This window comes from Hemiscyllium ocellatum, chromosome 3 (assembly GCF_020745735.1).
Source record: "Hemiscyllium ocellatum isolate sHemOce1 chromosome 3, sHemOce1.pat.X.cur, whole genome shotgun sequence".
Classification (NCBI taxonomy): Eukaryota; Metazoa; Chordata; class Chondrichthyes; order Orectolobiformes; family Hemiscylliidae; genus Hemiscyllium; species Hemiscyllium ocellatum.
Window position 1 is genome coordinate 103,606,959 of NC_083403.1, and position 12,104 is coordinate 103,619,062.

The window sequence follows — 12,104 nt, forward strand, 5'->3', positions numbered from 1 at the left end:
TTGGCAGTTGAGCGATTTTCTTTCTGAAACCATGCCAAAGGTTGTGGGTTTTGGGGTGTCGGGGCGAATTGTTTGAATGAAGCCATCAAGGGAAAGGGCCATTTTGATTTGATTCAAAGTTAACTTGTGGCATATTATGAATATGTTTCTTTTCTGGTTAATGGGCTATTTTATATAGGGAAGCTGAAGACGACCAAGACACCACCCACTACTGCAACCACAACTCTCAAACCAACCAGCAGCAAGAGTCCCACACAGCAACCTCAGCAGGTTGCACATGACGTCACTACCAGCAAAATCCATGAGCCAAGGACCTTCATGCTAAGCAGCCCCTCCCAGCAGCCTGCTCGCTCTCAGCCGATGAGGGATGAAGGTTTGTGGCACTGGGGAACTGGGGTACTGGGGAACTGGGGAACTGGGACACTGGGGAACTGGGGCACTGGGGAACTGAGGAACTGGGGCACTGGGGCACTGGGGAACTGGGGTACTGGGGAACTGGGGAACTGGGGAACAGGGGAACGGGGACACTGGGGAACTGGGGCACTCAGGCATTGGGGAACTGGGGCATAGAGGCACTGGAGCACTGGGGAACTGGGGGACTGAGGCACTGGGGCATTGGGGAACTGGAGAACTGAGGCACTGAGGCACTGGGGCACTGCGGAACTGGGGAACTGAGGCACTGAGGCACTGGGGAACTGGGGCACTGGGGCACTGGGGAATGGGGCACTGGGGCACTGAGCACTGGGTAACAGGGGAAAAGGGGAACTGGGGCACTGGGGCACTGAGGAACTGGGGCACTGTGGAACTGGGGCACTGTGGAACTGGGGAACTGGGGCACTGGGCCTGGAGGTGTTCAGGATTCCTCAGTGAGCATCTCCTCCTGAAGAAGTTGTGTTAAGATCCTTTGCCGTGAGAGGAACCGTTTTTTTCCTGTATCTACTCTGTTATGTTGTGGCTGTACAGGATTAGGCCACTGTTGGAATATTGCATGCAGTTCTGGTATCCTTCCTATCGGAAAGATGTTGTGAAACTTGAAAGGGTTCAGAAAAGATTTACAATGATGTTGTCAGGATTGGAGGATCTGAGCTACAGGGAGAGGCTGAATAGGCTGGGGCTGCTTTCCCTGGAGGCTGAGGGGTGACCTTATTAGGGTTTATAAAATCATGAGGGGCATGGCTAGGGTAAATAGACAAAGTCTTTTCCCTGGGGTGGGGGAATCCAGAACTAGAGGGCATAGGTTTAGGGTGAGAGGAGAAAGATACAAAAGAGACCTAAGTGGCAACTTTTTCACACAGAGAGTGGTACGTGTATGGAATGAGCTGCCAGAGGAAGTGGTGGAGGCTGGTACAATTGCAACATTTAAGAGGCATTTGGATGGGTATATGAATAGGAAGGGTTTGGAGGGAAATGGGCCGGGTGCTGGCAGGTGGGATTAGATTGGGTTGGGATATCTGGTCGGCATGGATGGGTTGGACCGAAGGGTCTGTTTCCGTGCTGTACATCTCTATCACTCTATGTCAAAACCTTCTAATATTAAAGACCCTGAATAGGCCCTGCCTCAGCCTTTCCCCAAGATAGATGAGACCTTTCCTGATGTGTTTGCCCCCACATTTCTGTACGATTTGCTTCATGCCCCGTCTAGTGTCAATGTTTCCTTTTGATTTCAGAGGCCAGACAGTATTTGGTTCTTTAAGTGTGACCTAACCAAGGGTCAGTGCAGGTTTAGTATTAGACCCCATGCTTCAATTCTATCCCCCTCGAAATAAAATACAGTGCTTGCTTTGGTTTTTAACCCTCCTGCTAACCAGGGATGTAACTTTCAACATTTAGTGTACTTCTACTCCTTGTTCCTCTATTTTACCGAAACTCCCATGTTCCAGGTCATTAATGTCCTCCCTGTTCTTCCATCCTCACATTTTATCTGGTGCAGCATCACTTTCCAATTATTTGTCCATTCTGCAAGTTTATTGAAGTGCTGCTGTAAGTTGTAGCAGTCCTCCTCTGTAATGACCATCCCTGTCCTCCCATTGCTTTATTCCTGAGGGTCTCACCAGATTATATAACATCAGACCCTTTGGATTACAGCTGTTTGGGACCTCTCCATTTTCGGAACGTTTCAGCAGCTTGGAGTACTTGCTGGTATCACCCACTGTTTCTTTTTAAATGAATGATGTCAATTGTGGGTCACTTCCTCTCCCCTCGCGGTGGTCCAGGACAGTGATCAGGTAGGCAGTGCATTACGTATCCACTCCGTTTGTCTATCTGCGTTGTTTCGGGTTTGTAATGCCAGAGGAATCCTGATTGATGGACTGATGGTTTCCTTTCCAGCATTCCGAGGATTTCCCGCATCCGACTTCGCCAGCAGGAATTACCCTCCACCCCGTGCAGGTACCGGGCTAATGCTGAACCAACTTTGTGTTTACCTGAGTCGCATAATACTGTGGGATCATACTGTGTAATGCTGAACTCTGCTTTTGTCACCCTCTTCCCCCACCCCAGGAGTCCACCGCCAGGAGCCAGCCATCACATTGCGCAGGACGGGCAGTTTGGGTGCTAGTTTCGGTATGTTCGGTCCTGACACTTTCACAACACGCTGGACAACTTGCTTCTGCTCCGCCAGAGGTTTTGTTTTCTGCTTTTCTTCTTGTTTTTCTTTCTTCTTCCTTCATCTTCCATTCCCTCAGTCTTTCTTTTGCCTTGTTCCTCTCACCTCTCACCTCTCCTTCTCCAAATGCCGCACAATGGTCAAATGGTCACAATAAAGTCTGCGTGAGTGTGTTTGTGTGTGTGTGTGTGTCAGTGTGAGTGTCTGTCAGGGGGTGGGTATGTGTCAGTGTGAGTGCGCGTTGGGGGTGGGAGGGTGTGTCAGTGCGAGTGTCTGTGGGTGGGTGGGTGGGTGATTGTATTGGTATAGGGGTGGGTCAGTGTGAGTGTCTGTGAGTGTGTGTGTCTGTGTGTGTTTCAGTGCGAGTGTCTGTCGGTGGGTGGGCATGTATGCCAATGTAAGTGTCGGGGATGGGGGATTGTGCCAGTGTGAGTGTGTGTGGAGGGGTGGGTGGGTGGTTGTGTCGGTGTAGGGGTGGTTCAGTGTGAGTGTCTGTGTGCGTGTGTCAGTGTGAGTGTCTGTCAGGTGGGTGGGTGTGTGTGTCAGTGTGAGTGTCTGTCGGTGGTGGGTGTGTGTGTCATTGTGAGTGTGTGTTGGGTGGGAGAGTGTGTCAGTGTGAGTGTGTATGGTTGTGTCGGTGTAGGGATGGGTCAGTGTGAGTGTCTGTGTGTGGCAGTGTGAGTGTCTGTCGGGTGGGTGGGTGTGTCAGTATATGTCTGTCAGGTGGGAGAATGTGTCAGCGTGAGTGTGTATGGTTGTGTCAGTGTAGGGAGGGTCAGTGTGAGTGTGTGTGTGAGTGTGTGTGTGTGTGTGTGTGTGTGTGTGTGTGTGTGTGCTGTATTCCAGGGCAGCCCGAGACAGCCTCTGTGGTTGAATAAGGCAACCATTTGGGATGTGTCTCTCTCTTACCTTCTGGTTTCACACGACACAGGGCATGGCCAACTCTGAGTGACTCCTTCAGCAAGCCAGTGTTCCAGCTGCTACTCTCCTTGCTGAGTGCACCTTGATCTTTTGGCAGGGACCTCAGACAGCTTCTGCATCTCACACTGTCGGGTCATTGATCGCTGGGGCTGGACAGGCCATTCACCAGGGAAGGTCAAGCGTTCTCAAACTGACTACATTGCAACATTAAATGTATTGGTTATAAAGCATTTTGGGAGGGTGTGAAAAGCACTATAAAAATACAAGTCTCTCTTTTTCTTATAAGATTTCCACATTTTCACCATATTTCTTCCAAAACTTGATTGACTAATTGCAGGCTAGTTGTACATTGTAAAAGGTAAAGTCAAAGTCACCATAATCCACAGGGCTACTCTCACTAGAGAGAGCAAGAGAGAGGGAGACAAACTGGTGATGGTTTAACCTGAGGGTGTCTATGCCTCAGGTGAGAGGAGTGGCTGAGAAGGAGAGTCCTTCATGTTAACCTCAGCCAATGCAGGAATTGAAATTGCATGCTCGGTATCACTCTATGTTGCAAACCAACATGAGGGGGCAGGTTAGCTGAGACATTGTCAGGACACATGAGATGGAGCAGATAAAACAGAGATTACTATTACTGAGAAAATAACAAGATTTGAAAAAATGTTTGTATGATCAGAATCCAACTGAACTCTTACCAACTGTATTTGAATGTAATTGTCGTAGTTTTGGACAATTGTGGATTATTGTGTATGAGATGCAAAACAAATCGATTCCAATTCAGTGAGTTGCTTCATTATAACTGCAATGGGAGCCTTCTATTTCCATGTCTTTTCCCACAAGATTGTATTTTAACTGACTGGAGGGTGGCAAGGAGGACCAGGCAGCTTGTTCTGGGGGAGACGTTGGTCTCAAATGTTTGGTAGTTCCTATTGTCACTTGGCCAACAGCAGAAGGATGCAGTTTCAACCACTGACACTTTTCTGTGTTTGCAACAGCTAACGGTGAGCTCATGACTGACCCTGCATACGCCTGGACAGACACGAAGACCGACAACAAACCAGGTCAGGCACACATGCAGCATGTGAACTGTCTCCCCTCCCCTGCACACAATCTGGGGAGGGAGGGGACCCACTGAGAGAGGTTGAAATTCCCAGTAGTTCCCAAATTCCCACCTGAGATACAGCATGGGAATGCAGGATATCACACCAAATCCCAGGCTCTAATTCAGACATCACAGAGTGAGCCCATTCGGCCCATTAAGACTGCTCCAGCCCAATGATATGGCTATCCAATTCCTTCCAAACTGTAAACACCTCCTCTTCAGGTATTTATCTAATACCCTTTTGAACATTATTACAGAGTTTGTCCCCTTCACTGTTTCGAGGCAAGGCATTCCAGGTCCCAACAATTCCGTATAAAATTACTTCTCTGCTTCTCCCTCTGGTTCTTTTATTAATGATCTCCTGCTGCTGACCTCTCCTGCTTTGCTCTACATAGACCCGGTAGCAGCTGCCCTGCCTTCCCTGAGGAGAGGAGAGCATTCCCATCTTCTCCAGTCCCTCAGCTCCGGTACGATTCCAGTTAATGTGTCCACTTTGTTCTTGGGCATGTCCCACTGATTTCCAGGTGTTGTCGGATAGTGTCCCTTAATCTCCACACTGGATGGCTGTTCAGTGCCAGTGTGTAGGATGTGGGGAAGGCATATGCCAATCTGCACAGAATGGGGCTGTCTAACCCTCACACTCATAGAGTTGCCGAGTCATAGAGATATACAGCATGGAAACAGACCCTTCAGTCCAACCCGTCCATACCGACCAGATATCCCAACCCGATCCAGTCCCCCTGCCATGGTTTATGCAATCACTGCTGCTTTTAAATTGAGCTTCTGCTCCCTAGGTTACAGCTCCAAGCCTGGATTATTGGACTACGGGAAATGGGTTCTCAGCCATGAGGAAGGCAGTGAGTACATTTGGTCTTACCTTTCTTCTAGACCTTTTTCACTTATTCATTGTGGGATGTGGCATTGTTGTCTGGGCCAGTATTTATCGCTACTCCGTAGTGGCCCTTGAGAAGGTGTGGTGAGCTGCCGCAGTCCTCCTACTGTGGGTCGATCCATTAAGGAGGGAATTCCAGGATTTTGTCCCAGTGACAATGAAGAAATGATGATATATTTCCAAGTCAAGAAGGTGATTGGCTTGGAGGGGAACTTGAAGATGGTGGTGTTCCCATGTCATTGCTGACCTTGTCTGTCTAGATGGAAGTGGCTGTGGGTTTGGAAGGTGCTGTCTGAGGATCTTTGGTGAATTTCTACTGTGCATCTTGTAGCTAGCACAGAGTGCTGCTACTGAGTTTCAGTGGTGGGGGGTGTGGATGCTTATAGGTGTGGTGCCAATCAAGTGGGCTGCTTTGTCCTGGATGGTGTCCAGCTCCTTGAGTGTCATTGCGGCTGCATCTGTCCAGGCAAGTGGGGAGTGTCCCATCACTCTCCTGACTTGTGCCTTGTAGCTGGTGGACAGGCTTTGGGGAGGCAGGAGGTGAGTTACTCAGCGCAGTATTCCTAGCTTCTGACCTGCACTTGTAGCCACTGTATTCATGTGGCGAGTCCAGTTGAGTTTCTGGTCAATGATCAACCCCAGGATGTTGGCAGTGGGAAATTGAATGATGGTAACCCCATTGAATGTCAATGGTCAGTGGTTAGATTCTAAATACTGTTATTAAAGAGAGCCAATACTTACTTGGAGCAGGGAGAGGTGAATGGGCCACACTGCGTACCTTGCTCCTTTTACTTGACTGGGAAGAGAGGGAGAGTGCAACCACTCTGCATGTAGCTGACACATTGCATGTAAAAGCAGGATTTTGACACTGAAGTTTTAGGTTATCACCTAATGAAGACTCTCACAGGTTTGGTACATGGTGACCTTCGACAGGTATTTGAGATAAAGACACACTGCTCAGTTCCTTTTCCTGCCTACACATTGATATAGCATTGAAATCCTGAAGGACAATTCACCAGGCGATACACCTCCAGGCAGCGCAACTCAGGGAGTAGACCTTGATCTGGTCGTTTGACCTTTGATTTGCCTGCCTTAGGCTGATGAATTTGGTATTGCTCTCCTCATGAAAATGTGAGGATCACAATCTACTCCCAGAAACAGTTAGTGTTTATTCGTTCAATTACAAAGTGGGACAATTGTATTTTCTCCAGATAATAACATTTTGAGAATGGAGCATATGAGTGAGCTGTTGAATCAGATGCAGAGAAGACATTTCTGCTTGTGGAAATGAAGGCCTATGGATCCTAAATACAAGATAATCACAAACAAATCTGATAATCTTAGGAGTAAAGAGACTGTGGAACTTTCGACCACACAGCAGTACATTGAAGGGAAATGTGTGAGGGAGGAAAGGATATACAGAGAGTGTGCGATGAAGTAAAGTGGGAGGAGACCGAGGTGAATCATAAATACTGAATGGGCAGAGTGGCCAGCACTTACCTGTGCTGGAAAGTCTGTAATTCTATGTCATTTGAAACTTAGAGTATGACCCTTTCTTCTGAAGGTCTTTATCACTGGAGTGCCTCAGTGCCCCTCTGGGTCACACATTGGCAGAGAGGGATCACTGATTACTCAACAATTTTGCATCATTATATCATGTGACTAGCAGAACAAGAGCAGGCAAAGTGGATGGACATTGGTAATTTGTTTTGGTCTGGTAATCCCTGTGCTGTGATCATTGGCAGGTCACAGAGCCCAGGATCCCGGTTTGTGGAAGTTGGACTCTTTCGCCCCTGGTGAGTGAGTCTGTCTTTCAGGAGTTGGTTCAGGAGCAGCATCATCGTAAATGCTGCAGGTGTGTGTGTGTGTGTGTGTGTACCTGGAATGTTGTGAAATGTAGTTAGGCTTCATTCTGGGAACAGAGATCCCGAACCTTTGTCCAAATAGGTTTAATATCGTTTATGCAACTTATGGACATTAAAGTTACTAATAAACATTTCCCTTTTCTTTTTGAAGGTCAAAGACATGGGCAGAGAGGGAGCCAACTGTGGGGATCTAGCCCAGAATCATTCGAGACACAAAGTATGTAAATTTAATTCTATGTAATCAGTTGCCAGGCAGTTCTGGCTCTCTCCTGGTTTTTGGAAAACTGGAGCTGGACAATAGATCCCCTGAATAGCAGTGAAACTACAGAATAGAAAGGAGTATTCAGTCCAAACGCCTCTGCTATTGGACAGCACGTCTTCATCTGGCAGGGGTTATTGTATTGAATGAGAATGGATGTAGTTCAAGCCCCTGATGGTTTTATTTGTTATAGACTTCCCTGAGTCTCCATTGTTTTAGGTTGAAGTCTTACTCGGCCCAGATCTTTCTGAGGGTTTTCTGCAGCACAAGCTCATTAATGCAGCGAGAGTGGGAGCCACATTGTATCTTCCCCAGACACTGGGCATGAGTCCATTGCTTGTGAATAATCACAGCTCATTTCCTTTTCCAAGGACTTGACTTGAAACTCAAGATTTGTTTTCTTTCTCTCTCATCTAGGTCAGAATACAGATGAAACAGAGATTAATTTTTGGAACCCTGACTTTGACAGAGAGGGTGAGTTTAACTTTGAGCATGTGATTCTAATATGACCTAAGGACAATTCAGCCCCTTGAGCCTGTCCCATCATTTGATCTGATCAAAGCTGAGCTCATCTCAGCTTCAACCCCACTTTCCTGCCTGCTCTCCGTAACCTTTTCACCCATTAATAATTAAAACTCTATCTGACTCCAAGCATCCACACTCTGGGTATTGAAGTTCACAGATTCACGACCCTTTAATAGCAGTAATTTCTCCTCATTTCAGTTTTAAATCAGTTACCCCTTATCCGAAATCTTATCCTAAATCTCTGACGTTGCATTTTAGATTGCCTGAAGCATTTTCTACTTTGTCAATTCCTTTTAGCATCGTGTATACCTCAAATGATCTCTCCTCTCATTTATTCTAAACTCCAGCTGGTATAGACCTAAATTGCCACACTACGCAGCTGCAGTGTAGCTTAACTATATGAATTAAGTGATGGAACTGGTGGTCACGTAACTGGCCTAGTAATCAGAAAATGGCCAAGCTAAAATGCTGGACATGTGTGTTCCAATCTCACCAGGGCAGGTGGTGGAGTTTCTGTTTGATAAAGTCCATATTTAAGATGGATCTTACCTCTAATCTCACAGGGTCTGCACTAGCACATGTGCATTGCTGAGTTGAAACTTTCTGTCTTACAAATGAGTGAAGGAGCAATCAGTATGACCAGCAAGTACTCTTTCACTACATGACTGTCTACTACTCTGTAGTATCATTCTGACAGTGACTCCACGAAGGCTAAATCCAACATTAAGTTTGCAGATATGGAAGATGATCAGACAGAAACAAAATTTATAGTACAAGTCAAATGATACAATTAATGTCAAAACAATCATGATCAAAGAAACAGTTTAAGGACCTTGTTCAGAATAGCATCCACTCAGCTACATTCTAATTAAGTAGGTAATTATTGGATATTTCTCTTATCTTTTGTGACTGAATGTTGGCTTAAATGAAGACTATAAATACAACGTAAAGACTTTACATACATCGTTAATATATTAGAACTTCAAAACTAACTTTCTTCACCTGATAGGCTTAAATAATTCTGATTGTCTTAAAAAGACAAGATTTAGATTATTTTGGTCTATACTTAAGTAGGAGTGAGGATAAACCAAAAGCAAGAGTTTGTGTTCTACTCCATTAAGGTGTCTGGGGAGGCCTCGCTAATTGTCACTAGACTAGTAATCTAGAGCCTCAGTCTAATGTCCTAGGGACATGGGTTCAAATCCCACCAGGGCAGATGATGAAATTTTAATTTACTAACAATCTGGATTTATATAACTGGCCCGACTGGTGACTGTGTAACCACTGTCGATTGTTGTTCAAACCCACCCGGTTCACTAATGTCCGTCAGAGAAAGAAATCTGCCAACCTGACCTGGTCTTGCCTGCATGTGACTCCAGACCCAGAGCAATGTGGCTTACTCTTTACTGCCTTCTGGGCATTTGGGGATAGGCATCAACTGCTTCTCTAACCACTATCACCCACATCCCATGAATTAATTTTAAAGAAGGTTTGTACAATGTGGGAAACCCCTGGATGTTCCTGGATGACCCTGGGAGGAAGTGCCTTTGGCTGGACCTCTGGGGTTTGAAGCTTGAGCAGCAGCTCAGCAGAGCTTTGTTAGTGTGGGGAGTAGACAGACACTTCTGTGGTGATAGATGTGACTCCAGGATAGCACACCTCCCGAATGCCACACTCAAGAATGTCTTGGAAGGTGAACAGCCACAGGTTGTGGACCATGTTGGGACCAATGATGTAGGAAGAAAGAGAAATGACAGGAGAGAAAGAAATCCTGTAACCAGACTTTCGGGAACTACAGGGAGATAGGAAATTGAAAAGCTGGATTTCCCAGGTAGCAATTTCTGGATCATTCCGAGTGCCACTCAGTAGTGAACGTAGGGAAAGACGGATAGTGTGGATGAATGCTTGGCTGGAGAAATGGTGCGGGGGAAGGGCTTAGGATTTCTGAGGCATTAGGACCATTTCTGGGGTATGTGGGACCTGTATTTATGGAATGGGACCAATATCCTCATGATGTTCTCTAATGTTGTTTGGGTGAGTAAAATTTCAATTGGCAGAGGGATAGGATCCTAATAATTAGTTGGAAATTAAAATGCAAGTAGCTAAGTCTGGAAGGCAGACAAAACAGATAAGAAAGGAGTAAGTTTAGCAAGAGTAAATACAACACATGTTAATGCGATGAACCTGAGGAATAAGACAGATGAGCTGAGAGCATAGAGACACAGGTGGAAGTGCAATATCACAGCTATGAGTGAGACAGCTGAAACATGGGCAGGATGAGCAACTCAATATTCGTGGCATATTAGGGCGAGATAGAGGGGTTATACACAAGGAGTGGGATTGCAATATTGTTCAAGGAATCTATTATAGCAGTGAAAGGGATGACATTCTGAAAGGATCATTAAATGAGGCCAGTTCGGTAGAAGTAAAAAAATATAAAAGGGTTAAACGCACGGTTGGGTTGTGTACTGTAGAGGTAAGCGTACTGTCGGGCTGTGTACTGTAGGGGTAAGCGCAATGTCGGGTTGTGTACTGTAGAGGTAAGTGTACTGTCGGGCTGTGTACTATAGGGGTAAGTGTACTGTCGGGTTGTGTACTGTAGGGGGAACCATACTGTCGGGCTGTGTACTATAGGGGTAAGCGCACTGTCGGGCTGTGTACTATAGGGGTAAGCGCAATGTCGGGTTGTGTACTGTAGGGGGAACCACACTGTAGGGTTGTGTGCTGTAGGAGTAAGTGTACTATTGGGCTGTGTACTATAGGGGTAAGCGTACAGTCGGGTTGTGTACTGTAGGGGGAACCACACTGTCGGGCTGTGTACTATAGGGGTAAGCGCACTGTTGGGTTGCGTACAGTCAGGGTAAACGCACTGTTGGGTTGTGTACTGTAGGGGCAAATGCACTGTTGAGTTATGTACTATAGGGGTAAGCACACTGTTGGGGTGTGTTCATTAGGGATAAGCGCCCTTTTGGGGTGTGTACATTAGGGGTAAGCGCACTGTTGGGGTGTATACTGTCGGGGTAAACGCACTGTTGGTTTGTGTACTGTAGGGGGAACCACACTGTTGGGGTGTGTATTGTAGGGGTAAGCGCACTGTTGGGGTGTGTACTGTCGGAGTAAACGCACTGTTGGTTTGTGTACTGTAGGGGGAACCACACTGTTGGGGTGTGTATTATAGGGGAAAACGCACTGTTGGTTTGTGTACTGTAGGGGTAAATGCACTGTTGGGTTGTGTACTCTACGGAGAACCACACTGTTGGGGTGTGTACCCTACGGGTAAATGCACTGTTGGGTTGTGTACTGTAGGGGTAAACACACTGCCAGGTTGTATACTGTAGGGGTAAGCACACTGTTGGCTTGTGTACTGTTAGGATAAATGCACTGTTGGGTTGTGTATTGTAGTGGTGAACACACTGTTGGGTTGTGTACTGTAGGGGTCAGCGCACTGTTGGGATGTGCACTATAGGGGTAAATGCACTGTTTGGTTGTGTACTGTAGGGGTAAGTGCACTGTCGGGTTGTGTCCTGTAGGGGTAAGTAAATTGCTAGGTTTTGTAGTGTAGGGGTAAGCGCACTGTTGGCTTGCGTACTGTAGGAGGAACCACACTGTTGAGTTGTATACTGTAGGGGTAAACGCACTGTTGGGTTGTGTACTATAGGGGTAAATGCGCTGTTAGGTTGTATACTGAAGGGGTAAATGCACTGTTTGGTTGTGTACTATAGGGGTGAGCGCTCTGTTGGGGTGTGTATTGCAGGGGTAAATGTACTGTTCAGTTGTGCACTGTTGAGGTAAGCGCACTGTTGGGTTGTGTACTGTAGGGGTAATCGCACAGTTGAGTTGTGTACTGTAGGGGTAAATGCACTGTTAGGTTGTATACTGGAGGGGTAAATGCACCCTTTGATTGTGTACTGTAGGCGTAAGCACACTGTTGGGTT

At 46.6% G+C, this 12,104-nt stretch overlaps 1 protein-coding gene across 3 annotated transcripts in view; it reads left to right on the forward strand.

Annotated features, from left to right (window-relative positions):
- vit (vitrin) overlaps positions 1 to 12,104 on the forward strand; it is a 72,238-nt gene that overhangs the window by 19,327 nt on the left and 40,807 nt on the right. For 2 of the 3 annotated variants that reach the window (XM_060852445.1, XM_060852454.1), the window contains exons 7-14: positions 179 to 373; positions 2,329 to 2,388; positions 2,500 to 2,562; positions 4,522 to 4,587; positions 5,423 to 5,485; positions 7,266 to 7,316; positions 7,537 to 7,602; positions 8,062 to 8,118. In XM_060852445.1, the coding sequence (XP_060708428.1) occupies positions 179 to 373; positions 2,329 to 2,388; positions 2,500 to 2,562; positions 4,522 to 4,587; positions 5,423 to 5,485; positions 7,266 to 7,316; positions 7,537 to 7,602; positions 8,062 to 8,118 (621 nt within the window). The remainder of the gene's footprint in view (positions 1 to 178; positions 374 to 2,328; positions 2,389 to 2,499; positions 2,563 to 4,521; positions 4,588 to 5,422; positions 5,486 to 7,265; positions 7,317 to 7,536; positions 7,603 to 8,061; positions 8,119 to 12,104) is intronic. The other variant, XM_060852463.1, reaches the window with a different exon arrangement.